The 26,048-nt window shown below is 43.5% G+C and overlaps 2 protein-coding genes across 2 annotated transcripts in view; one reads left to right on the top strand and one right to left on the bottom strand.

Annotated features, from left to right (window-relative positions):
- Positions 1-12,199, bottom strand: part of MRPL35 (mitochondrial ribosomal protein L35) — a gene marked incomplete at its 5' end in the record, with an annotated part of 244,742 nt that extends 232,543 nt beyond the window's left edge. The window contains one exon of the mRNA XM_069632174.1: positions 12,112-12,199. Coding sequence (XP_069488275.1) covers positions 12,112-12,199 — 88 coding nt within the window. The remainder of the gene's footprint in view (positions 1-12,111) is intronic.
- A 651-nt stretch (positions 12,200-12,850) lies between these two features.
- Positions 12,851-26,048, top strand: part of POLR1A (RNA polymerase I subunit A) — a 1,786,762-nt gene continuing 1,773,564 nt past the window's right edge. The window contains exon 1 of the mRNA XM_069632173.1: positions 12,851-13,052. Within this exon, the coding sequence (XP_069488274.1) occupies positions 12,976-13,052 (77 nt within the window). The 5' untranslated portion in view covers positions 12,851-12,975. The remainder of the gene's footprint in view (positions 13,053-26,048) is intronic.

Below are 26,048 nucleotides of genomic sequence, written 5' to 3'. Positions count from 1 at the left end.
CCCCGGACCTCAGGAAGGCATGCATAGTAGTCATACATAAACCTGGGAAACCTCCAGAGGAATGTGCCTCCTATCATCCCATATCCCTGATCAACGGCGAAGCCAAGGTCCTCGCCAGAACACTTGCTAACAGACTACTGCAGGTGATTGAGGCCCTCGTCCACCCAGACCAATGTGGATTCATGCCCAATAAATCCACTCGCATGAACCTACGCAGAATCCAACTGGCGTTGAGTGGAGCCAAAGAAATACCGGCCGCACTAGCCGTGCTGGCGGTGGACTTTGAAAAGGCATTCGACTCTGTGGGGTGGGATGCTTTGTGGGCAATCATGGCTCAGATGAACCTGGGGCAAACATTTATATCATGGGTTAAACTTCTCTATGCATCCCCGGAGGCCACGGTAAGGGTGAACGGCAGGTCCTGTAAATCATTTCCCTTGGGTCGAGGTACGAGGCAGGGGTGCCCGCTGTCCCACTTCCTCCTGGCCATCGAACCACTCGCAATTGAGCTCAGAGCTAACACCAACTGGACCGGTTTCGTTTGGCCGGGAGGGGGAGAAGACCGCCTCTCACTCTACGCGGATGACCTCCTCATATACCTTAGTAACCCAAGCACTTCATGCCCGACTGTCTCCCTCAACCTTAGGGAGTATCAGAACTTTGCAGGCCTAAAGGTGAATGAAGCCAAAACCATTTACTTCCCGATCCAGGCTGGCGAGTCTGCGATCCCCGAGACCTGCTCATACCATATCTCTACCAGGGAATTTAAATATCTGGCCATACGGCTCGATCCGACACTTGAAGGGTTCCTCCAACTTAAACCGCTCTATTACTGGTTGTAGGTTAACAGAGATACCTCCCACTGGCAATCACTCCCCCCATCGCTAATGGGTAGAGCCGTGCTATTCAATTTGATGACCCTCCCCAGACTTTTGAACGTTCTCCAAAATGCCCCATTTACCATCCCCCCCGAGAAACCTTTGCACGCTGTTATGGGGAGGGAAACAATCCAGAAATTGCCCTTGACACGCTCCAGAGATCAGTATGGGAGGGAATCATCGGTTTACCCTGCATACGCACGTATTACCTTGCGATACAGATCGGGGTAGTAAACGACTGGATACATGCAGACCCCACACTACCACACATCCGTATTGAACTAGAGACCATGGCCCCGTTAACCCCGCTGCAGATCCTGTACGCCACCCACAACCAGCTCCCGATGTTGCCAAAAACAATGCACCATATCCGTCGTGCCTGGCGGGATGCACACAAACTAATCGGCTAGAAAGGAAAGCCAACACTATCCCAACCCATATGGCACAACGCGCTCCTCCCGGAAATAGTGTAAATAGGCTCTTTTGGTCACTGGCGCGCAAAAGGGACACACACACACTAGCACATGTGATACAAGGGGGTTACCTCCTGGACTTCGAGACCATGCAAGAGCAATTTGACCTGGCACCCATGTACCAGTTTCGACATGCACAGCTGGCCCACGCCATCCGCACCCAATTCCCTGACATGACAAACATAGCCCCCCCCTACTCTCCCATTGAGACCAATATCCTCCCGCAACCCATCTCCTCTAAGGTCACCTCCACTCTCTATCAGGCCCTCAACTCCTTCTGGGCTACACAGCTTGATGGGCTAAAAAGCAAAGTAGGAAAGAGGTGTAGGTCAACTGGAACCAGAAGACTGGGTTGATGCATGAATGTCCCCCAGGGAAACTGGGATAGAATCTAAAGACTAATACAATTGAGAATCCTTCACCGCTCATATCACTCACGTACTGCAATGGCCAGATTGGGGGGCGGGGGGATTAGAAGACGGGACATGCATTAGATGCAAAACTGAGCCTGCCACCTTCTAGCATATGATATGGGACTGCCAGGTGTTACAGGTCTCCTGGGAGAACTGTATTAATAAGATCTCTGCTGCCCTGGCGGTGCCAATTCCTAGGGATCCCAAAATTGTACTCTTAGGCATCTGGGGAGAAGTAGACCTGTCAAATACGAAAAAACAATTCTGGCGATTGCGTTGGGGGCAGGCAAAAGACTTATTGCGGCTAAATTGGGCTCTGCTGACCCATCGTGCCTGAACCGCTGTAGTAATGAGCTGGACAGATGCGCAGCTTCAGAACGCCGGATCTATAACGCATGGGGTTACCACCACAAACTCGAAAAAATATGGGGCAAATGGCTTGATGCTCACCGAAATCCGCCGGTGGAAGTAGATCAGTACTACTGTTAGCATTATTTACCTGCCTTGTCTCATAACTGTCTTACAGCCCTTGGCCCCGCGGGTCCCCTCTCGCTTTTGATACTGCCATGCTGCCTTCATATGTTGTATGCCTATGATTCATGTTTGTTTTTACGTTGTGTTGTTTAAACTCAATAAACAGTTATAAAAAAAATAAAAATAAAGTACATGCATGAACGATCGTGACAGTTAATTTTTGAGAGCACTTCCCCTTTAAGATCTTCGGATTAGGTTTAATTATGCAACTGATTCGTACACTGTTGGAATTGAATGTGGTAACATGGGAAATAATCAGTGTTTTGTGTTCTTAGCCTGGGCTGTAACAAATATTCTGTGTATTTTGCTCGCTTTAATGCTTCAGTGATCCTTTTATGCAGATATCCATCCTCCATCTAGGAGTTTAACTTTAAGGTTGGATGATTCTTTGATAAAATCCAACTGATACGTACAAATCCTTTTGCGTCTTAAAAAAATGTACATAAGGGAGTGCCGATAGTTTAGAAAAACTGTCTCAATGTAATAACATTTCCGTCTGTTGTCTTGGTAAAAGATCTGGTTTTTATATATTTATTTTACTGATTTCTTGTACGAAACAAATCACTGTACATATGTCAATCATTTAAAAAGAATAAAACATCAAATACTCATCATGAACAAGGGCAGTTCTATATAAACATTTGGAAATGTGGATGCTCCAATAGTACTACTTCTATCCAACTTGTTGCTCTTATGGGGATCTCCGTTGAACAAATAATCCATCTCAGGCTTTGTACTAGTCATACCATGATGCAATCCGTTACCAGTCACATCGTCCTCTTTGCTCCCCCCTCGATTGCTGAAACTCCTTAGACTTATCTATATTAACGTGAATGCTCGCAGATCATGAGGTTTGTGGTGGCCAATTGTGAAGTCACCTTGTTGAACAAATAGGATAAATAGGTTCCAGACCTATAAGTATCATGGCATCTCACTCTTGATGAGGCCTCCATTTTGTCCATGGCCGCCACAAACCAGATCCTTCACCACCAATCCCCGATATCCAGAATTGCATCCACCTTTCAGCCTGCCTGCCACGAAAAGGTGCGTCACTAGTTTAGAACTACCTGATTTTTAGTAGTCGTTTAGGTACTCCTTTCCTAATAGTATTGTAAGAGGCTCTAATTGTAGGGACACCTTAGTTACGTCCTTTATATGTGAAAGCACTTCCTTCTAGTACTGCTGAATGAGACTGTAGGACCACCAAATATGAAATAGTGTACCCTGGCCCTGCCCATATCTCCAACAGTTCGGGGAAGCAGTCAGACTCGTCTGATGGATCCGCCATATAGTGAGATACCAACAACAAAGTAATTTGTAACTATTTTCTTTCAACTAAAAAACAACTTGAAGATTTTGATGCTCTAGTCCAAATATTAGACCATGCCAGGTTGTCGATAAGGTGGCCTTTGACTACTTCCAATTTGGTTATATAAGGATGAAGGGCAGCCAAAGCGGATAGCATTAAGAAACGTATACATAGAAATCTTCCATCATGGTGGTTCCAGGGTTTGACATTGCCAGGACCCGGGAGCTATTTAGCTCCTGGGTACAATCAACTGGAGCCTGGTTAGCTTGAATACAAACACTACCAGGAGCTGCTTTCGACTCCACGAGCACGTGATGCCATACAAATATAACTATGTGATAACTGTTTGGGTTTTGGAGTGTGTCTAAAAAGTATACAGGACAGACCTAAGGGACCTTTAAAGCATATCGGATGATATATAATAGGGAAAAAAGGTAGTTTGCATCTTGCAAACAAGATAGATTTGCTGCGCATCATGTATTAGCTCCTGGTTCCACAGAGGTGACTCCTGCCTAATGGGTGATGCCCGATACCCTGGTGCTGCTTTTTGCTCCTAGTCAACCAATCCTAATTTCGATCCCCGTGGATGACCTATAAACAAATCTTCAAACTTGTTTGTATCCTTGATCCCACCTCGCATTTTCCAGTGTCTCAACTGTATGAAAGTATACTTAGTCCAATCCGGGCGAATGAATGATTGTTTACATTCGTCAAAGTACACAGATCGTTCCCCCATAAACAATTGGCCCAGCTGCATTAATCCACCCTCTTGCCATAGATTGTAATGTGTTGGATTTAGACCTGGGGGGAATTCTGGATTACCCTAAACTGTAGTAAGTGGTGAGGGGAATACAACTGATTTACAATTCCTCCCTGCACTTTCCCAATAATAGATCCGTGTAGGTGGTAATATCATCAGAGGTAGTCGCCTGTACCCCGGGGAGATACAACACCATTCATGTACTAGGGTCCCAATTCATACTTATCTATCTTTACCCACTTTTTGATGTGGTGTATCGAGTTACTGTCCAAGATTGAGGCCAATTGAGCTGCATATAAATAACTTGCTAAGTCTAGTACACCCAGACCACCCCACCCTCCACCCCCCCCCACACCTCCATTCTCTAGTCACTAGCATTATTTGCTGTGCTATTCGTTGCGTCTTTTTGGCCCATATGAAATTTAAAGATGTGTGTTTGTACCTCTTGGAAAGATTTCTTTTCGGGAACACTATCGGGAAGGCCTGCATTACATATAAAATCCTAGGCAGGGGAGTCAGCTTTACTGCTGTGGCAGGACAGTCGTTTGCCCATTGTGTTAAATCTTGTTTTAGATTTGTGCACAATGTTGGAACAGGTTGTTATAGCTGTGTGTGACTTGTCATAAATTCAATTCCTAAATAGTGTAGGGAATCCAGAGTCCACCGACAATCATATTTAATTTTTAATGTGTTGCAAACTAGAGCGGATTCTGTAATGTGAAGGCATGCGATTTGGCATGGTTTATTTTGAAACCAGACTTCACAGCATTGTTTCAACATAGAAACTATATTTGATAGGGTTGTACCCGAATTGTGCATAGAAAAATGATAAATCATCGACACACAATACTATTTTGTTTTGGGATTGAGCAATTTCTATTCCTTTTAAAGTTCTGGAGGAACAAATCCTCTGGGCCAAGGGCTCCATACATAGTGCAAACAATAACGGCGACAGGGGGCACACCCCTGTAGGGTACCTCTCGTTAGTGGAATTGGCCGTTTTATCTTCGTGGCTAGGCAAACATAATTAGCCAGTAGATATTATATAAAATTGGAGGCAAAACCAAAGTGACGCAACACCTTCCTGAGATATACCAGTCGACCCAGTCAAATACCTTTTCAGTGTCAATGAATAATACCGCCAGAGAAGTGTTGTTTCACTACACAAAGTAGATTTCTTGCCTCCCTGGGATAAAGCTGTTTGTTCAAAGTGGATAAGATTTGAAAGGACTATTGCCAATCGGTTTGCCAGAACCTTGGAGTAAATTTGGACATCACAGTTGGACACCGCTATTTGCATCTAGTTTCATCTTTTCCTGGGCTAGAGGCCTTATTTATCGGCAGGTTTTTAATGTCATGTGTGATTTCATCTTGGGTAATAGGGCCTCTAATGCTCCCACATCTTGTTCTGACATCATTCAAGCGGCTACGCTTACTAAGAAGGACTCCTGTACGTAACCATCCGGTCGGTCTAATCCAAAAAGTCATGTGAAGTATTGGAAGAGCGTTCACATCATCTCCGGTTCCTCAAACTGCAAATTCCCCTCCTTGTCCTGATGTGCCTCTATTAGAGGAGCAAAAATAAAGTTTTTTTTTTTTTTTTTTTTTTTTTTTTTATTTGGAGAGAGCTTTCCAAGGTCCACAATGCCTTCATCTCTGCTTTAACCGTTGGCAATTACATGTATATCTTTTGTGACCCTGTGAGTTTCTAACTGGTTTCCAGCGACTCTACCTGTTGCTCAATCTCTGAAGTATCACTATTCTCTTCCATGCTGAAAACTGACAAATGAGTGCTCCCCTGATTGTAGGCCTAAAAGCCTCCAATATTTTGTCTACAGGAGTATTGGTTACTGTGTTTTCAGAAATGTATTGGTCAATCCTTGATAGTATCGCAGACCTATATATATATATATTGGGGGGTCCAACTAAGGAACCCTTGGTACACCACTGAAAGGGTTTACAGCCCTGTTGGCTGGCCAGATCGAATAGCAGTGTAACAGTTGAAAGAGTGGTGAGTTCAATAAGGGGAAGAGGTCGATGACAACAGTGGATGTGTCATTAGGAATGTACGAGAAGTGAATGAAGGAAATAATGTATCTGGGAAATAATGCCGCCAAACGTCAATTAAATGTAGATCAAACATACATAGCCTGCTGAAGGGAGTGGGTAAATGTTTTGAGAATCTGTTGAACGAGACCGGTCTAGGTCAGCATTTAATACCACATTCCAGTCCCCTCCTACAATCAGTTCACATGTTTGACACTGCTATTTTTGGTAATAAACTTGCACAAAACTACCCTTGCTATTGTTTGGGCACATAGATTGTATCATCTCTATCACATCCAGCTTTTTTCAAGAAACCATTTTATTGATTAAAATTGCCACACTTGCCATCTGCCGATCAAGGCAAACGATGTTCGAAACAGGTTGATGACAATTTGTCCGAGGAGGCGGGTTTCTTGTATAATGCTATATCCGCCCACAGCTCTACCGGGACATTTAGGGAGACAATTTTAAAGTTCAACATTTCACACAGATAACTTCTCTATCCAATCGTATTTGACCAATTAAACTCTCTAAACAAATCAAGGCAAAATATTCTACCGCCCATCCATGATACAACAGCCCCAATGACTAGAAACCTGACAGTGGAACTGAATAGGGAGAAAATGCAAAATAAAATAAAGAAAACAAAAAAGTCCAAGTCTGATCTGAAAATCCTTAGCCCTGTAAAGGGGAACCATTAGGTTTAGTACCAAACCGGGAACGCGTGCTCCCATTGCAACTACGTACATTTCTATTAAACATTAAGAGTAACATAACTGAACACTACTGAACTTGTATTTCAACGCTCAAGTAAACATTGGGTTGAGCCCCGGACCTGCACAGGAAGGAGCTTCATGCTCTAAAAAAAAACATTCATGTTGGCTCGGCAGAGTCCACGCTGCTTCTTTCACGTCTATCCTATCTGTTGAGGGCCTTTGCAGATTCCAGAGCGTATCCTTTCTGGACCTCGCCGAGGACCATTCCATCCGAGTTCATGGTAGTTTACCAGATTCTGGCATTTGAAATCTAGGTTTGTGGGATTTTAAGAGTGTCTAGCGCCACCTAGAATGCAGAGAATTGCTGTTGGGTTCCCTTTAAAGTGACTATTTTAAAAGGATATTCCCACAGATATGAGATCTTTCTGTTGTAATCAGCCTGCAAAATGTCTCATTTGCCAGCGTCAAAAGATGGTTATCGATGCAAGATCTTCGAACAGCTTAAAGGTGGCTCCTCTTTAGTGAACATCACCTCGCGATCTGGTCTTACGTAGGAGGAGTTATTTTGCTTTGAAGAAGTGTAACCTAGTCAGCACATCTGGAAACAAGCCCATATGGTTTTGATAGGTAGTGAACACCCTGTGGGTTCAGTATAGTGTCAGTTCAGTGTCAGGTGAATCACTAAGTGTCTTGAACAGAGTTCCAACATAATCCTCAAGGTCCCGATTCTGAATTTCTTTAGGGATTCAACAGATCCTAATATTTCCCCTAGATCTATTTTAACTGTCCTCCAACTTGTCTTCCATACGCCAACGATGATGCTCTAGTTAAAAGGACTCTTTGTTCCAAGCTGGATTGGGTTTATGTTTGCTCACAGAATGCTGTTTACAAATCCCCAAGTCGCTGTTAAGTCATCTGAGCGTTGTGGTTAAGCTCTTGCAGGGACAATTTAATATCTTCAACGGATTTGGTATGGCCTGCCGTAAAACCAATCCCCCCCTTTATTGCCGGGTGGGTGTCTTCTTCTGGATGAGTTGGAGCAGAGCTAGCAGATACCGACCAATGAGGGCGTTTTAGCTGCCTGTAGTATGTCCTTAATGAGGACGTGTTACTCCTTTGGATTAAGCTGGGCTCATAGTGACCGTGTCCAAGCACCGCAACTTCTCACTTGCGGTAATGCGTACCTTGTCTGAGCCGTGTGTGTCAACTTGGCTACTGTGTGGAAGAATTGTTCCCAATAATCTCCTTACGGCTTAATTTATGAAGGGGGTACCTTACTCCACTCAATTTAGTTTAACTGCCTGTGTTTGGTCAGGGTACCTACTTTATGAGTTATTGTCTCTTCTCAAGTGTTGTACTCCCATGCGCACCAAAATCAATAGCCCCACATGTTCGCTGCGGTGTCCCTCTTGATTGTTCCCTTAGCATCCAACCCTATTTTCCAAGAGCAGATAAGGGGCAGGGGGTGAAGTCCATAGGGCTCTGCTTTTCTGTACAGTGCAGAGGGCTCTGCCATACAATCCCACCCTGCCCACTGTTTTACGGACTGTGCACCCAAGGCCAACGTCACCCCAGACACAAGCTTATCTCACAGACTGCTGCTTCCTATCTCTAGAGCGACATCTCCTTCCTTGGGTCGAGGCCTGGGCGGTGCTCCACGGCTTGTCAATCCTTCCACAACCACAAGATCACCACAGCCTGGGACTGTCTGCCTCAACTGCTCACCTGGGGAGAGCCTCCTCCCCTTATTCCGGCTCTACTCCTCAGCTCCACCCCTTCACTTCTTCTCTCCGCTTAAGTCTGCCATCTTGCAAGATCGCGGCCCCGGTCAATGGCACTGAACTCCATCTGAAGGTTTCTCCCTTCTTCTCGGAGCCCAGCTGATGCAAGCTGAAGCTACACGGTATGGCTCGGTTCCCCAGTGGCTCCTCACTCTCTCTTTATAATACAGTGTTCATGCTTTTCCACCACAGAATCAGGTCTCTATCAGGCTCCTGCCAGGACACGCCCCTATAATCTGGTTTTTAGAGTGCTGTTTTCATGCCAGATCTATCAGTTTGGCTATACTGCCTACTGTACAATCAGTCAGACATAATTATCAACCGAGCCTTCCCAGACCTCGATCACATCAATGATTTATCTTTGCCATAACCTAATGTGGGGCGATACTGATTCCTGTTTGCTGATAGGAATGATCGCACAAAGGAATCCAAATAGATATTGGCCTGTCTTGGGGCAAATGTGGCACCCATACTGGTGCCTTTGATCTGATGGTAGAGTTGGGTTTGAAAAATAAAGAAATTTCTCGTTATGGCGACCTCAGTGAAATCTGTTAGAAATTCTGTGGCATGCATAGTGTCTTTGATACATGACGGAATGTGTTCAGTTAAAGGTTTTAGAAATAAAATCCACAAAGTTACATATGGGTAAAAAGATGGAATTGATCCCTGACATTATGGGACTTTGTAGTGCCAGGTTGAATTTCATATTTTCTGTGATCTGAATGGCATGCATAGTGTCTTTGATATATGATGGAATGGGTTCAATAAAAGGTTTAAGAAATGAAATCCATCAAGTTACATATAGGTTCAAAGGTGGAATTGATCCCCACATTGTGGGATGTCCAGGAGGGTTATTTAGGCCTTCATGAATTTTGGGAAGGATGTACATAGCAGGAATGATTGGTTCTGGTAGGAAATAATATTCAGCTTATTTTTGAGAATTCCACTCTTATTCCTGTGTTCTGACAATAAGCAAATCAATGCTATCATGTATGTCTACGGTCGGGTCATGTGTAAGAGAGCGACAGAACATTTGATTAAGAAGTTGTCGGAAATGTCTGTTATATTTATCTGTGTCCGTGATAACTGCACCTCTACAGTTGTCAGCAGGCTTTATAGTAATAGTAGAAATTCGATAAAAGGGCTGCCAATGCATTTTCCTCTCACAATGTTGGATTTAACAAATGACCTGGGTTAATCCAAGTTTCGAGATTCATCTCCATACGTTATTGTCAAATGTGAGAATCATAGGGCGCATGGAATTGTCACGAGGACAAAAGGTGGATACTGGTCTGAATCTGGTGCTGCTTTTCTCTTCTAAGGATTTATGCTGTGTAGAAAAATAGTCAAGAAGTATTTTTCTACGAAATTGTGAGATTTCTACCCGTATTTTGGCTAAAATAATAGGTTAAATAGTATTGAATGTCTTACAAATTCTGATTGTCTGAGCAATTTAAGCCCTGTCTGGATTATGACGGGTGGTGGTGGGTCTTCCTTCTCCTTCATTCCCAGATGGCACTGTGCTTTGTGACGTTTCTGAAAACGTTATTTATCTCCTCTTTCATCTACCCCAGGATGGCTGCCCTGCTGATTGTCCGGATTGTTGGAAACACTTTTCTTTCAAATATGGGCATACAACCTATTTGTTAAAGGTTCCAGTGCACTTCTTTAAATGTATTCAATTTTTGACTGAGTGTGTCAATTTGAAATTTTCAATGGTCTGGTTAATTTCATCTATTCGGTTATGGTGGGATTCTACATGAACTTCATGGTCATTTCACCATTGAGTTCTCTAGTGTATTTGATGGTTAAACGGTGTTTCAATAATCAATACAGGTCAGTCTCTAGAGCATTTATTGCCAAAACCACTTAATTGACTGATAAATGGGGGTCGGGTAGTGGTCGTCAAAAATAATTATTGGTAAACATTTTTACCTGAGGCCCAACAGGAATGATTTTAGCTTTAAGGTATTATACCATGCATCCATGTTCTAATTTACTTCTTTTTGAACTTCAGGATGTTGTCGGATTGATTGTTTGGGAGTGAGGCATCATAGAAGAGTGAAGGCTCCCCTAGAAGGGAGGGACCACTAATAAGGTCTAGGCATCTCGTTCGTATAGGCTACAAAATCATCCTGTTCCATAATGTATATTGGCCTTAAAAATAGAATAAAAAAAAAAAAAACTGAAAAAAACCCCACCACACACCAGATGGTTGCACACAAAATAAAAAGACTGGGGTAACCCCTATAGCCCATGAGAAAGGGGTAATGTACTGAAAAAGAGAAAACTCACTGTTGGCTCTTTTGCACATAAATGATTTGAGAGGACAACCTAGAATAGGTTATGCAAAATGTAATCTATGCAAAAAACCAAGAGCACAATCGAAAGTGATGATTTGTACTGGCATTAAGGGCAAAGTCAACAAGAGAATGTTTGTATAAGGGGGTACTAGCATACAGTGGCAGAGCCAGCTTTAACATTTTTTTTTAATGGCAGCATTACTATGGGTATTATTACTGGCCATGAAAAGAGTTGGCTGGTACATTTGGGCATCAGGACTCAAGAGCCAGGCACAGCCCTCTTGTTTCTACGCTAGGACCTAGGTGAAGGATGTAAAGGTTGATTAAAACACACACTAAGATGCATGAGCGGCATGGTCATCACTCGCATTGTGCATGCGTGGGGGTCCATTAGGGTATGAAGTGTGGCACGGCCCGTGCTTTGATGCCGAATTTGGAGGTGACCCGTTTCCTGTACGATGATGATCCGATTAACAGATAGCCTTCGTAAAACCACTACCAATCATACTAATTTCTGAAAACATCTTAAGACCTGCCTCTTTTAAGTCATCAGTCACAAAAAACCGCTTTACAAACACTAAATAACAAAACATAAAGTAACTAATTAAAAATGTTTATGAGTCTGCCAAATATTGCGCTGTTTTGTTAATTTCCAAATGCCGTCTTGTCTTGCAAAATATTACCCTAGTCCAATGCTTTTTAATAGCCTGTTCAAGTTGTACCAACACGTCAATGCTGTAGTATAATCGTATGAAGGTTGGTGAGGTGACAGCCTACCAATACGGAGCTGTTTTTAACACATAAAGGTCAATTCCCCACGAATAGAGAGGAGTTTGCATCAAGCCCAAGTTCATGACGTTATAGTCACATTAAACGTCTCCGTTGGTCGGACGCTCACCTGCTACGAATGACAAAGTTCTGAGACCAGCTTTGGCGCACGCCAAGTCGAAGGCAGCAACGCAAAGCTCCAGCAGCCGCCATGCCTGTCACCGTACAGCATATCGGGAAACTTTCACAGGCCAATCAGAAAAGGCACTGATGACCGGCGTGAGCTAGCAGAAGAGTGACGTGCAAGCCAAGCGGCCATCTTGAAAGATAACTGCTTCCGTTTCCTTACACAAAATCTAGATAAGTATTAAGAATGTCAAATAATTGCAATTATCAATATATTTACTTTTATGGTCATGTACATTTAGAGTAAAATTGGTAACAGTATTAGATACACTTAACACGTTTCACCAATATATAATCAATTTCAAAAACGTTTTGTAAATACATGTTTGTAGATGGATGGTTGATATAATAATCCCGAAAATCACGCTACAGTATTTTCTAATATTCTTTTATGTAATACAGCCACCGTGTTTATTTGATGGCCTACGCGCAGCACCGACCCAGCCACTCGCACAGTTTCCTCTGTCTACGACACCGCTGGGACATGGCCAGGCACGGATCCAGATATCTCGTTCCGCTGTGGGGGGGAGCTCTAGAAATCTGGCATTTTATTCATGATATAGCAGCCTGACATGACATTTCATATAAATTATACAGATACCAAGATAAGGCGATGCGCACTTTGTTCATTAAAACCTCTCGGTCTTTCTATGTTCTAGTTTAGTGTCGGACTAAAAGAAAAGGACTGTTCCTCTTCAAGATGGTACAACCCAATTGCTAGAGCTCCATGTGGATTTGAGCAGGCATGGTGTTTATGTCCGGCAGTACTAGTCTTTGCTTTTAGCGGAGTTTTGTTTTAGTAGCTAGTATGGTGATCGCCAAAGACATCCCCTGGAGGCGCCTGCAAGCGATCTCCTTTGGGATCTACTCAGCCGATGAGATCAGGTGAGCCATTGGCAGACGAGCGCGATTGAACGTATCTAATGAGGGTGGTAGTGGTGTCCCCAACTCTACTGGTAATTTGGAGAGATTTCCTCTCCTGTGTTAAGTGGTTGACGTTTTTCCAACGCTACGTTCTTCTGAAGTTTCTGTGACAGTTTCATCTATTCTTCCTTTTCTGCAGAAAGCATTCTTTTTGCCTTCCTTATTCTGTACGTGAGCCCAACTTTACCATCATAAAATGTAAATTATTTAATGTGATACAGTTTTACAAAAAAAACTTTACACATAATAAATCATAAAAATAATTTCTTAAAAAATAAATGTCCATATATAGTCAGAAATATACATACAATCAGTCAACATAAAGTATAATATCTGTTATAAAATGATACATTATGATCAAACCAAATCATCAAACAATCCTAGACTCAAACATCAGACAATCAGAGACTCCTACTTCTGTAGAGTTCACTGAATTTACCCAGTCAGTAGTTAGTCAGTTGACTAGTTTCAACTACAGACTTCAAGTACTGCCAATAAATCATATAGCCGATGGACATAGAAAAACATCTTTTTGGTCATTAGGCGCCGAAAACAGTTAAATACTTGTGCTCCAATGCTTTTCAGCAATAGTCCACACTCTAAACAAGGACATAAGCATGCGTAGGTTTCTCGTATTAATACATTGGAGCCAAAAGGTGGATTCTCTAATTGATTCCAATTGATGTGAAAATCTGCCTTAATGTTTCGTGTAGGCCTTTCCCATATTTGAACATTCCGTTAATACATGTTTGGCAGACTTGCTCACTGCTTTGTTCAAACATATGTAACAATAGCGTTCCTCTTTAGGGTTCTGACAGTCAGCACCCACAACAGAGAGGACTAAGTGTACCTAAATGAACAAAATGTTCATGCCTGTCCCAGTGGTCCATACACTTTCCCAGAGTGTACTTCATGGTGGCAAAGTCATCTCCCCATTTGGGGGTCCAACCGATATTCCCAAATAATATATCCATACTTTTCTTGTAGAAGAAGTTCTCCTTTTCTTTTAGCACATCCTCACCCATGCTAACCAGGAGCAAATTTGTGGGGGCGTTGAGCATTTTTACATACAATTCAGCTCTCCTCTTCAGGACCAATGACTTTAATGAGGGAAGGCCCATCTCCAACCTGATGATAGCCATCGGGATGCACGTAGGAAACCTTAGTAGCTTCCTCCAGAACTTTCCTTCAACTATTTGAAACCACTTCAGATCGATCGATATAAGGGATTCTAAACCGTATATTACCATCAGCACCATACACTGTATATATAGTTGGCGTGTGCCCCATATTGAATATCCACTTTGTTTACAGGTGAATTGATATATTAATGCAGTCAATTGGGCCGCTTTACTAATACGTGTCTGTATGCAAAAATGGTAGTCCCCTCTCGCATCAAACTCAACCCCCTGACATTTATAGACTGGAGTGTAGGAGATCTCTAAAGCACGGACATAAAGGCGAGGTCGAGCCTTCTTTCTGCCTGTAAATGCCATCACAAGAGTATTAACTCGATTTATGATCAGGCAGTTCTCATCGACGTACGTCCATAGTGCTTCTGCAGATCTCTGTAGCCCACTGAAAGTGTGGTCAAGGATAAGTAAATCATCTGCATATGCTAGAACAAGGCAATGTGTTGTGCCAATTTTAGGGGTACAATTATGTATTTACTTAAATCAGACTGGAAGATCGGATACACATAGATTGTATAACAGGGGGGCTGTGACACACTCCTGCTTTACTCCCCTGTTTTGTTTGATAGTTTCAGTCATCCTACCCAGAGTGTAGAGTTTAAGGCAAACCGTGGTGGTGTTATGGAGTAACTTCAGGTAATCGAGTATTCCTGGAGGACAGCCAAACTTCTGAAGTTTAGTCCAGAGCCGCTCCCTGCATGCCATATCGAATGCAGCCTTAAAGTCAATGTAGAGGGCATACAGCGGGGGGTTGTTAGGTCGTAATGCTCTGGTACTAAGAATATCCATAATTAACAGATTACCTAAATACACTCCAGTATCCCTTCCTTTTCCACCCAGGATTGAAGCTCCCTTAAGAGTAATGTGGCGAATACCTTTCCAGTGCAATCTAGCATGGAGAGTAATCTGTAATTGCCCTGCTCAGTCTTAATGCCACTTTTAAACACTGGGACAAGAATGGCCTGCCAGGAACTAGGGATCTTGCCCTCAGCCTACACCTTATCAAACAGTATTTTCAGTAAACATGCCCGGAAGTAGGAATTAATTTTGAGCACCACATCAGCTAACCAACCTATTAGGGCCAGGGGCCCTAGATGATTTCAGGTACTTTAATTTAAGTTGTAGTTCTTCCACATTTAGCATAAAAGGGGATCAATCGGGCTGGATGTCCATCTTAGAATTCTGCAGTATACTTTCAGAAGCATTGCGTTTCAGTAGAAATGTCTTCAGTCATGTGCACCAATGGGGTTAATCAGGGGATAGTGCCTATTACCCATACCTTCGCTCAATAGTGCCGATATACTGCATCTCTGCTGGATCGTCTCCATTGTTTCAACCAGGCCCAATATTTGTTTTTGAATTTTCTAGATACCCTATGGAAAATCGCTAAAGAATCACAAATCTTCCTATCTTTATGGACATCACTCCCTAGTTTCTGTTTGGCATCTCATGGTTTTATCAAAGGGCTTGACTTTCTCAGATTCTTTTATTATCACATTTGATTTTGAGGTAGCGTGTACACAAGAGAAGGAAGAAATCATCTCTCTATTTCATCTACAGGCATTTCCTCAAACCGGTTTAATCTAGCGGTCATCAGGTATGATGTGATCAGTCTAGCGTTTAGAATATTCTTTTCAGACCAAACGATCCTGGTTGCTGAGTGGTTGGTTGCCAGATTAACCATTGCATTAACCTTAGGAATACCTTCATTAGCACTAGAATTCATGACCAGCGCCTCATGGTTGCTCCACAGAGTTTGACTGATGGTCATGACCTTTATCAGGGAAGCCACTTCACAACTAGTGAATATGTAATCAAGCGTACTCTGAGAATTTCCACTTCTCCAGGTGGATATACCCGGATGACCACTAATTGTGTGCCCATTCACAATTTTCAAGCTCCCAACTATCAAAGAAATGTAACCAATATACACCCAGAAGGTCCTCCAATTAATGTTCCATGGTGCACATGGGTTGCAGTAATGGATTAGATGTAATACCAGACTCTCCTTTTATGTGGCAGTTAAAATTACCAGCAACTATAATAAAGTTGTTTCGGGAGATATTCACCCACTGAATGAATAAATCATGTGATGCCTCTTGAAGAGGTTCTCTAAGGTTCGCTCCCGAGGAGTTATATACGTTTATCTACAACATTTTTTCCATTCAATCATTAACCTGGACCACAACTTCCATCGCACTGATATTATCTTCTAAGGTTGTAGGTATTTTACAGGATTTCAATTTATGGGTCACCCCGGTAATCAACCCCCCATAGGATCTTCCCTGAGTGCTCTTCTTTGCTAAAGGTTGATGAATGGTATATCCATTCATTATGACAGATGAAGTTAGCCATGTTTCCTGTAGGAAAAATAACATATGGTTAGCAATAAGAGATAGTGAGCCATCGGAAGATAACAAGTGATTAAGACCCAGCGAGTTCCATGATAATAAGGAACAATCTGTTTTGTTGGACCTCCACTGGCAGAGATCCTGCCAGCCATTTTAGCATGTTTTGTATATCGGACATCTGTACATCCTTTCACACCGGAAGTTTGGGTTTACAAACCCCTTTCTTTCCACCAAATTGTCAACTATTGTTCTCTTGGGATCTTCCTGTTCTGGGTCTGATCGATGTCCACATCAGCCAGTAACAAGTTTTTGCTTTACTTGCGAATTAGTTGTGCTGTAGCCAGAAACTTGCAGTGGAGTGCCGTGATGTTGGAATTGATTCCTTTTAGAGGTTCAACAAAATCGAAATCCGACAACAATAACACTCGTAATTGAGGGATAGTGTGCAGTTTAGACATGAGCGACAATCTAGCAAGCCATTTGCATCAGCCTTTCTGATTTAAGTTCTTGATGATGCAAATTTTGCTCTCCAACTGGTTACTGTTGAAGGGTTTCCCTACTAATTCCTCTGCTGCGGGTTTTCTGTCCCGTGCCCGGGCTTCCACCTTATTATAAGGCATAGAAAAGTTATTTGCAGGAGGTCCTGTGTTCTGAGATAGGACTTAGTCATGATTTCCACTGCTCGCAATAGAGATCTCATTGGCTTTCTCCATGATTATCCAGCTCATCAGGCTGCCAACTCCTTTGGTATGGCGCTTCTTGGCTCGCACTGCCCTCTCCCGTGCTTTCTTATTTTTCTTTCCTGGCGGGGCAGTATCTGAAAGGGGGGAGGCCACCTCGCAAGGCTGATTCCTTGCAGCTGCCTTCTTGCCAACCGGCGTTTCCTGGAGAAGAATGTCGCCAAATTAACAATATTGTTTTGGTTAATTTCCATTTTACAAGGTGAGTCAGGCAGTTCTTGAGCTGCGACAAACGTCCCTTCTCGTTCATTCTGTATAGAAGAATTAATTGAATTCCTGAAGTGTTCTCATTAATACGCCCACACAGTTTCAGCAGTATTTACATTGTATATTGCAATGATGCGCCATGAAGGACTGAAGTTCCACAATTGCAGCTAAATTAGGGAGAGAAGCTTCCATTCGCGCAGATTCCTCCACCTGTACCGCACCCTCGGAATCTATGACTAAGTTAGTTGATGCAGATAATTGGGCAAAAGGCACCACTGATGGTAGACTGTCCTCACCATGAGTTACTAGCGCATTAGTGATTATTTCTCCTCCCCTACACACCAGGGGTTGGATTGCTGCTGGTGTCATAGATCTTTGTATAGACAGACAAAGATCAAGAAGTGAATTGTCAATGTCGTCATAGTTTGTGGAATCACGTGGCCAGTCACTGTTTTGGTTATTGGCTTCCACCTCTTCACCGCACTTTTCTCCGTCACTGCCCTGGATTGAAAAAATGCCAGTATTGTGCCCCTGCTATTAGATGCATTACATTTCCTGCTGCCTTTGTCTTTATTTATTCCATCAATGCCAGTCCCAGATGTTTCCCAAAGCCCCCCCCCCCATCCTTTCCTGAGGTTCTAGCAAGATCTCAGGACTTTGCTACGACCGGCATGCTGATGGAAATGTCAATTTGGATATTCAAATTGTGTGTGTTGCACCACCAGTGGCTAATTGTTACCACCTCACTTACCTGTCAGAGGGGGCGCGGTTATGGGTTCCGACGCGCCCCCTCCTGGCGTTGTTATCCCCGATACCGGTTGGGGGGATCGCGGCCATCCGCGGCACCCAGCGTTTCCGGGGTTTCTGTGTCCCGGGGTCTGCGCATGCGCGGAAAGCCGCGTCTCGGTCTCCGCGCATGCGCAATCCACAAGCTTGCTTCCCAAGCCTCGTTCCGGACGCGGCGGCACTCGGGACAGCACGGCTTGCGTTCCAAGCCTCCTGAGTGCTGCCGGTCCTATTTAAGCAGCGAGATCTCGAAACTCAACGCGTCTCAACGCGGTTTGTTTTGCGGATCGTGTCCTCGCTCCTGAAGCCTTGCTGCTTCAGTTCCTTACCTGCCTCAGCCTGCCTTCCAGTCCTTACCTGCCTCAGCCTGCCTTCCAGTCTTACCTGCCTCAGCCTGCCTTCCAGTCCTTACCTGCCCCAGCCTGCCTTCCAGTCCTACCTGCCTCAGCCTGCCTTCCAGTCCTTACCTGCCTCAGCCAGCCTTCCAGTCCTTACCTGCCTCCAATCTACTCTTCAGTCCTGCTCATCTGGCTCGCCTTCCAAGACCTGCCTGCCTCTTCCTTTCCGCCTACCTGCTGCCTCCAGATTGCGTCTTCTGTAATATACTACTGCAATCAGTCTGCAATCCTACCTGGCATATTGTTACATTCTGCAAGAACAAGGAAGGTGCACTTTTGGGGCATTGGGAGCTGGTCCACCTCTAACCCTGTTTACTTCAGGGGAATGGGTGCGCTGGTTTCTCGCGTTTCATAATCTACAATAACCTATCGGACAGCCTGGCGACCTCACCACGAACTACTACCGGAAGCCCAGGTACTCAGCGCCCTAGAGACGCCATCTTTAACACTAATTTAGACGTGAGTAATGACAGACAAGTTTGCAGTTTGTATTTATTTATAAAAATTATAATGCCAGCAAGTCCTGTCGTAGCAGGCTACTCTCAATGTGTAGCCCCAATAAGAGCCCAAGTGTCATGATCAAAGGGAGCACCCCCTGCAGTCTCCGGACCAGGCTCACAGCTACAAACTGTAGTTATCAGTTTACCGGTTCCTGCGTTCTTCCACGCCCAGCAGTCTTTACCATCAAGCCGAGCTGTACGTTTGTTATCCCAAGGTGGAGTTCACGTCGGGATCCTTCACTGCGGCCGAACACTCGGCCAGACACTCCGCTGATGCCCCGTTTATGGCGGGTGTTATGTGGACTGCAGCTCCTCCTCTCAGACGAAATAGGCAGTGTAAACAGACTGCAAAATTCACGCAGCACAGCAATACAATAACGGGCCAAACACTCCCATCACAAAAGGTTGGAGGTTCTCTTCTGTACAGCTCTTACAAGGGAGACGGTTGTCTCCAGCTTTTCACTGTAAATTGGTGGCCGTATTTATTTTTTCTCAGGGTTTTATTTTCACAACTACACTTCCTCTGAAGTTGAGGGGATAGGGGTAGGATTAGGCCAGGGGAGTGCAACCTTTTGCTCGCTGTATGGTTTCCATTAGCCCTAACCTGCATAGTCCATGGTTGGACATCATGGGAGAATAATCCAAGCCTGTGTACCGCTGCAGGTTTGCAGACCCCTGGATTAGGAAATTATGTTATGTTGTTCTGATTTATACCACGCACTACTACCATTTCTATGGGCTCCGCGCTCTCTGGAGGATCTGAAAAGGAAAGAGTGTTGAGAAGGCATAGTGGGGCCGAGAGGCAAAAGTGCTAGGAGGGTTGAGGATGTTTAGTGGTATTGAGAGGGAAAAGCACAAGAGAGCTTTGATGTGCTGTTGGTAGCTTTAATTTGGACTAAATGTGTCACTGTGTGCTGGTTTGTTTTTAGTTGATATATGTGCTGTTTGGTGTATGAGTTTGTATGGGGTGATTTGTGTGGGATTGGTTTAGTTTCTTGTTGGGTGTTGTGGAGTGTGTGTAATTTGCAGTGGTGTTTGTTTTTTTTTTTTCTCTGTCGCAGGGTTATGAGGGTGAGTATGCAGAGTATTGGAGTTTTTAGTACGGTTAGTGGGGAGTTGTCTTTGGCCTTTTGTGCCAAGGTTATGTTGGTCCGTCAAGTTAATATTATTCTATGGTGATCTGCGGTAAAATGCTTTATTTTTTTGGGTGTCCCTGTTTCGGTTCATCAGGTTTCAGTTGTTTTAGATGTTTCTATTGTGATGTATTGGCTGTTTCCCTTCAATGATATTTCCAAATTAGCTTGGTGAGTGAAAAAGCTGTGGTTTATAGCAATATTCTGAACTTCAGGTGATCTTCTGTTGTTTGTATTTCCTTTTTGGATTGAGTTCCAAAGTTTTGCTACGATGCAGGAGAACGCTGTTCCACCAAATTCTCGCTTTGTATTTTTTTAGGTCGAGGCGAATGTCGTTACTGGACCTTAGTGTTTGGTTTGGCTTGTAGATTGACATTTTTCCCAATGTGAATTCTAATATGTTATCGTGGACTTCCCTGTGTGTTATGCAGAATGTTTTGAAAGACATTCGCTTTTTATCTGGTAGCCAATGTAGGGTTCTCAGTGCTGCGGTATGGGTTGTCTTTTAGCGAGTCTGAGGAATAGTTTTGCTGCTGTCTTCTGTATTCGTTGTAGTTTTATGTTTATTATCTGCAGAGATATTCCCAATTGTCTCTCCCCTTGAAAGGCTGAGTGTCCTTAACTTGACATCTTCTATGGGCATATCCCACAACTTATCCCACCTACGATCAGACAGTTTGAAACATAATAATGCATTAAAATGACAAAGCAGGTACGTATCACCAAAGTATTTTCTGGTCTGTTATGTTTTTGGGTTTTATAACACACAGCTCCCGCTATTTGGATGTCCTCATGGCAGTATGAGATCTTCAGAAAAAGGGTTTGTGTTTGTTTAGTAGGGACAGATGGGGAAAATGCAAAATAGATTTGCTGCCGTTTGATGCACACCAAACAGAAGTACCTGGACTCTGCATGCAGGCATTATGGAGAGTGGTATTCTGGCATCTCTGGAGGTTTTGGAGACCATTGTCTTATCTAGCATCCTATCTCTCAGCCCTGGGTCGCTGCACAGAAAGCCCAGGTTTATTCGGCTGGGAGTTATTATGGCTACCTATTCTTTCACTCTCCTCAAAGAAACACAATGATCAGTCATGTCTCGGGACACTCTGCTTCCACCCTCATGCTCTTGCTGCTTTTTGACTTCTCCCATTGCTTCCTCTTGTGCCTTTCTCAGGGTGGGGGCCATTACTCACACTGCAAGTACCTTTGGCTGTCGGGTATACCTTACCTTATATGGTATTCGCTAAGCAAACTGAAAACATCTTTTATCTGCCAGGCTTTCTCACTATCAGCATTCCATTTCAATGCTGCTTTTTAGGCAGCATCAGTGGTGGATAACTGAGATAATCAACCCATGCACAATATTATCTACGTGCCACTTGCACCACGTATACATGGATATATGAGGATAATATGGTGGTAGTCTGGTAATGGGTATGTTTATAGGTGATTTACATCAACGGCACTTGAGTTTATTTCTATCCATACAGATGCTTCATGGGCCCATAGTGGGAAGGTCCATGGGCTGGGACTTTGTTATTCAAGTTGGTGGTAGAGTGTAATAGGTCAGGCGGGAAATGACCACTCTTGAGACAGATTAAGTTGAACTAGGTTAACTTTTATTAGATTATAAACTTTAGTGAATCTTCGGCTTTCTTGAGGAAGTATATGCTGATCTCTCTCCTTTCCTCTGGCAGTTTCTAATGAGAAGGGATATCTTTAATTCTCCCGGTTTCCCAATCCCTAATGTGCCCTGGCACCTTCTCATAAAGTTAGCACAGACTCAGTTCCTCTTCTGGCGCATTGTGATATCTTCTTATAGCTATTTGGGTTACAGCTGGTACCAAACTCAGGGAAATCACCTCTCTATTGCTCCTCAGGTGCGCTTTCTTATATGTCCTTTATGTAACTGCCCTTATTCTCTACTCATTTCTTGATCTCAGTCCATTAGTGTTCATAGAGGGAACATTGCCACTTGCACTCTCTTCTGCGCGTGCCACGCTCACATCAACTCTTTTTCTCCCTCTTCCTTCTCACCTCTTGCTCCGGTCAACCACTGTACTCTCCTCCCTTCGATCCTTCTTGGCTGTAGTGTTGACAGCACAGCTGCCGCAGGCTGGTCCCGCCCACTTCTCATTATACCGGGCCGCGGCGCGTCAGCTGTAGTCCGCGGCCCTGGCAGGCTCACCCCGGCTCCTCCCTCTCTGCGGTGGGGGCCAGAGAGGAGCATGTCCTCCGTCAGCTGTTGGCAGCCAGCCCCGCCTTCCTTTTCCTTCAACGGGCCGCTCCGTGTCAGCTGGAGAAAGCGGCCCTGCCAGGCCCACCTCAGGCTCCTCCCTCTCAACGGTGGGGGCCTGAGAGAGGAACCTTCTTCGAGCAGTACCTTGCGGCTGGGATCAGCTGTTGCTACGCCCGCTTGCTGGCGACGCGGCGGTGTATGATTCTCGCTCCCTTTCCTCTTTAAAATCAGCCTGTCTCAATGTGAACGAACAGTTCCTGAATCTTCGCGGTTCAGATTATTTTCAACTTAACGAACGTAGCTCAACAGGAGCGTAATGTACAGCCTTTTCTTGTTAATAGTCCCACTCGAACTCAGCCTCGTCTTCCTGGAGGCTCCCTTCCTCCTCTTCCAACGGCTATTCATAACACATAGAAGAAAAAGCCAGTATTAAAAAAAAGTACCTCTTAAGGCTTCTCTCTCTCTCCCCATTGGCCACAAGACACGTCCTTCACACAGAGAGCCACAGAGACCCTCCCCTCCTGACACATGCTGACCTCATAATTCCATTCAGTCATCACAGCTTGCTGAACCATTGTCTAATTGACTCTGTATAGGGCTCTGGTCTGGCTCTTCTATTCCCACTTTGTCACATAGAGATGTAGAGTTCTGATGGTTTTGCTGTGTATGGGGAGTCTTTGTTTGCCCCTTTTGGGTGGCTTTGTCGATATGGGTTAGTGAGGGGGTGGGAAGTTGAGACCCCAGAGGGCACTTGAAATATCACCAATAGAACAGTTGAATTAATTCTAGTGGAGGGACAATTGGGAGAAAACCTATAGCGGGAGCACACCTAGGAGAAAAATTAGTGGGAGCAACGCATAGGAGCAAAGTAACAGTGTAGTGCCTAGGAGTGGAATTGCAGTGAGGGAACAGAATTACACAACAACTAAGTACAAAGCTATGATGGGTGAACACCTTGGTGTAGTGAGAGATTTTAGTGAATGTACATTGCCAGATGAAAGCTTGTAACAAAAATAAACTAACACAGTTTGAGTGGAGGGTGCCAACAAAACAAGGAGGTCCTAAGCCAAATGATCACCTTATTCAAAAGGAGTGAGAAGAGGTAAAATCCACCAAATTCTTGCTACATGTATATGAATGAACAACCGTATGGTACATGGAGAAAAAGAGAAGCATATAAGAATGCCCACCTACTACACAAGATAGGGAAGACTAGGGAGAGATGGGATGTAATGAGTATTGTGTGATTCAGTCTTGCACTGACCTACAATGCCGGAAACTGGCAATCCGTTTTTTGTTTCTCCCTTGGTCAATCCCAGTGTTATGATAACATATTTGGTCAAACATAAAACAGTTCAATACATTCCGAAATGTATTTATTTCTGTTTCAAAATGTTAGAATGCGTTTTTTTCATCCATCTATCATTCTTACTTTTTGGGTCAGTTTTATGCCAACACTTATTTCACGCTATACACTTCCTCAAGGCATTTAAACATTTGTTGATTACTACTTTGTAGAGATCATTCCCATTTCAGTGTAAGTAAAATTGTGCAAGGGGGGCAGAACGTTGCTTATGCTGAATGTATTTGTTTGCTGTGTGGTGATGAAGAAGCAATTGAGATAGTTTGACATCTAAAAACAACCTGTACAGCCCTAAAGCTATTATACCCGAATTCCCACAGTAGAAAACGTAGGGTGCTTCAGTAAGAGATGAAGACCTATAGGGTTTATAGTCATTCCATTAAATTCTTACCATCGACAGACAATTCCATCGAAAATGCATAAAAAAATTGCATCAAATGCATTTTTTTAAATTCTTTTATTTTTTTTAATGGGGGTCCTCCCTACCCCCTTTTTTACCCTTTAAAGCACAGTAAAATTAAACTAAACCCTTTACCTTCCAGAAAACGGTTGTTTACTAATTGACCTTTTCAGAATTGACCTAATTTAGAAGATCAATTAGGACATATATGTGGGGGGGAACCCTCTGCGACCCCTCCACCCAATCCCCTTATATTATTTATAATCCAAAACCAACCCAATATGGTTCCATGTAATACTGTCGCCACAAAAATATCGCCATACAAAAATATCGCCGAAAAATGGTCGTTTTTTGTCGCGACATTATTGCATGGAACATGCGGGGGACACCCCCGCAACCCCCAAATGTTAATTAAAAAAATGAATAAATAAATAATTTGTTTTGCCTCTATCGCCACATAAATGGTCACCCAAATAATATAGCCACGACATTTTCGCGGCGATATTATTTACGGCAACCATATATGTGGCGATATTAATACCTGATACCCCCAATACATATATAAAATAACTAAAATAATATAAAGGGCAATTGTGAGAAGGTCAATTAGGACCACTATAATTAGGACAATTGTGCAAAAGGTCAATTGTAAAAGGTCAATTTGGGGAATACCCAAAAAACATGCATTCAGTCCTTTTTATTTCGATGCCATTTTTTAGATGGAAAGGCATTCAAGGGTATTGCATTTGATGCAATGACCAGAGACCGACATGTAGCATTTGCTGCAGACAGCATGTGCCGTTCCACAAGGCTCTTGCGTCTCGCCAACTATGTATAATATATTTTTATCAAGTCCCTTTTTGACAAATTTAACAGACTGGGTGTCATCTACACAAACTATGCAGATGACACCCAGATCCTCATTCCCCTTTCGGGGCAACTTTGTCTCTGATACAGCCTTGGTAAATGAAATATACCTTGCGGAAACAGGTAAACTCTCTGGCATCATCTACCACCTATACCTGTAAACGTATTAGAAAATGCAGACCAACTAGCTGCATTATCCTCGCCGATGCCCTAATACTATCAAAACTAGATTATTGCAATGCCCTATACTTGGGAGCCAATAAATACATCATTAATAAAATCCATAAACTGCAAAATAACGCCTTTAGAACGTCCCTGAACTTACCTACCAGAGAACATGTATCAAATATGAGAAGAGATCACAACCGGCTAAAAATAAGTGACAGGATCCTTCTCATAACAGTCTCGCTAACTTTCAAGTGCCTTAATAACGCAGCTCCCCCTTAACTTATGGAGAGAATAGTCAGAAGAACATCGACTCGCCCCTCCAGAGCAGCTAACTCCCACTGCTTTCAGGTATCTAGATTTAGGCTAAAAAAACCTGGTGGAAATAGCTTCCCGGTATAAGCTGCCCAGTACTGGAATGCACTCCCACTCGATCTTAGAATGGACCAGCCCTACCACAGTTTTAGACACAACACTCTTAACTGGCTATGATCCAACGACCAGTACGACTTACCATCATGCACTAGCCCCTTAACCTTCTCCTGTACTTGCTTGCACTTCTGTACCCGGGCCCCCACTGTATTTTATTTTATTCTGATTCTTGTATTCGTGTAT

Source organism: Ambystoma mexicanum, chromosome 6q, assembly GCF_040938575.1.
Source record: "Ambystoma mexicanum isolate Mex_15411 chromosome 6q, UKY_AmexF1_1, whole genome shotgun sequence".
NCBI lineage: Eukaryota > Metazoa > Chordata > Amphibia > Caudata > Ambystomatidae > Ambystoma > Ambystoma mexicanum.
Note: the sequence above shows the minus strand (reverse complement) of the source record. Positions and strands in the feature narration are given on the sequence as shown.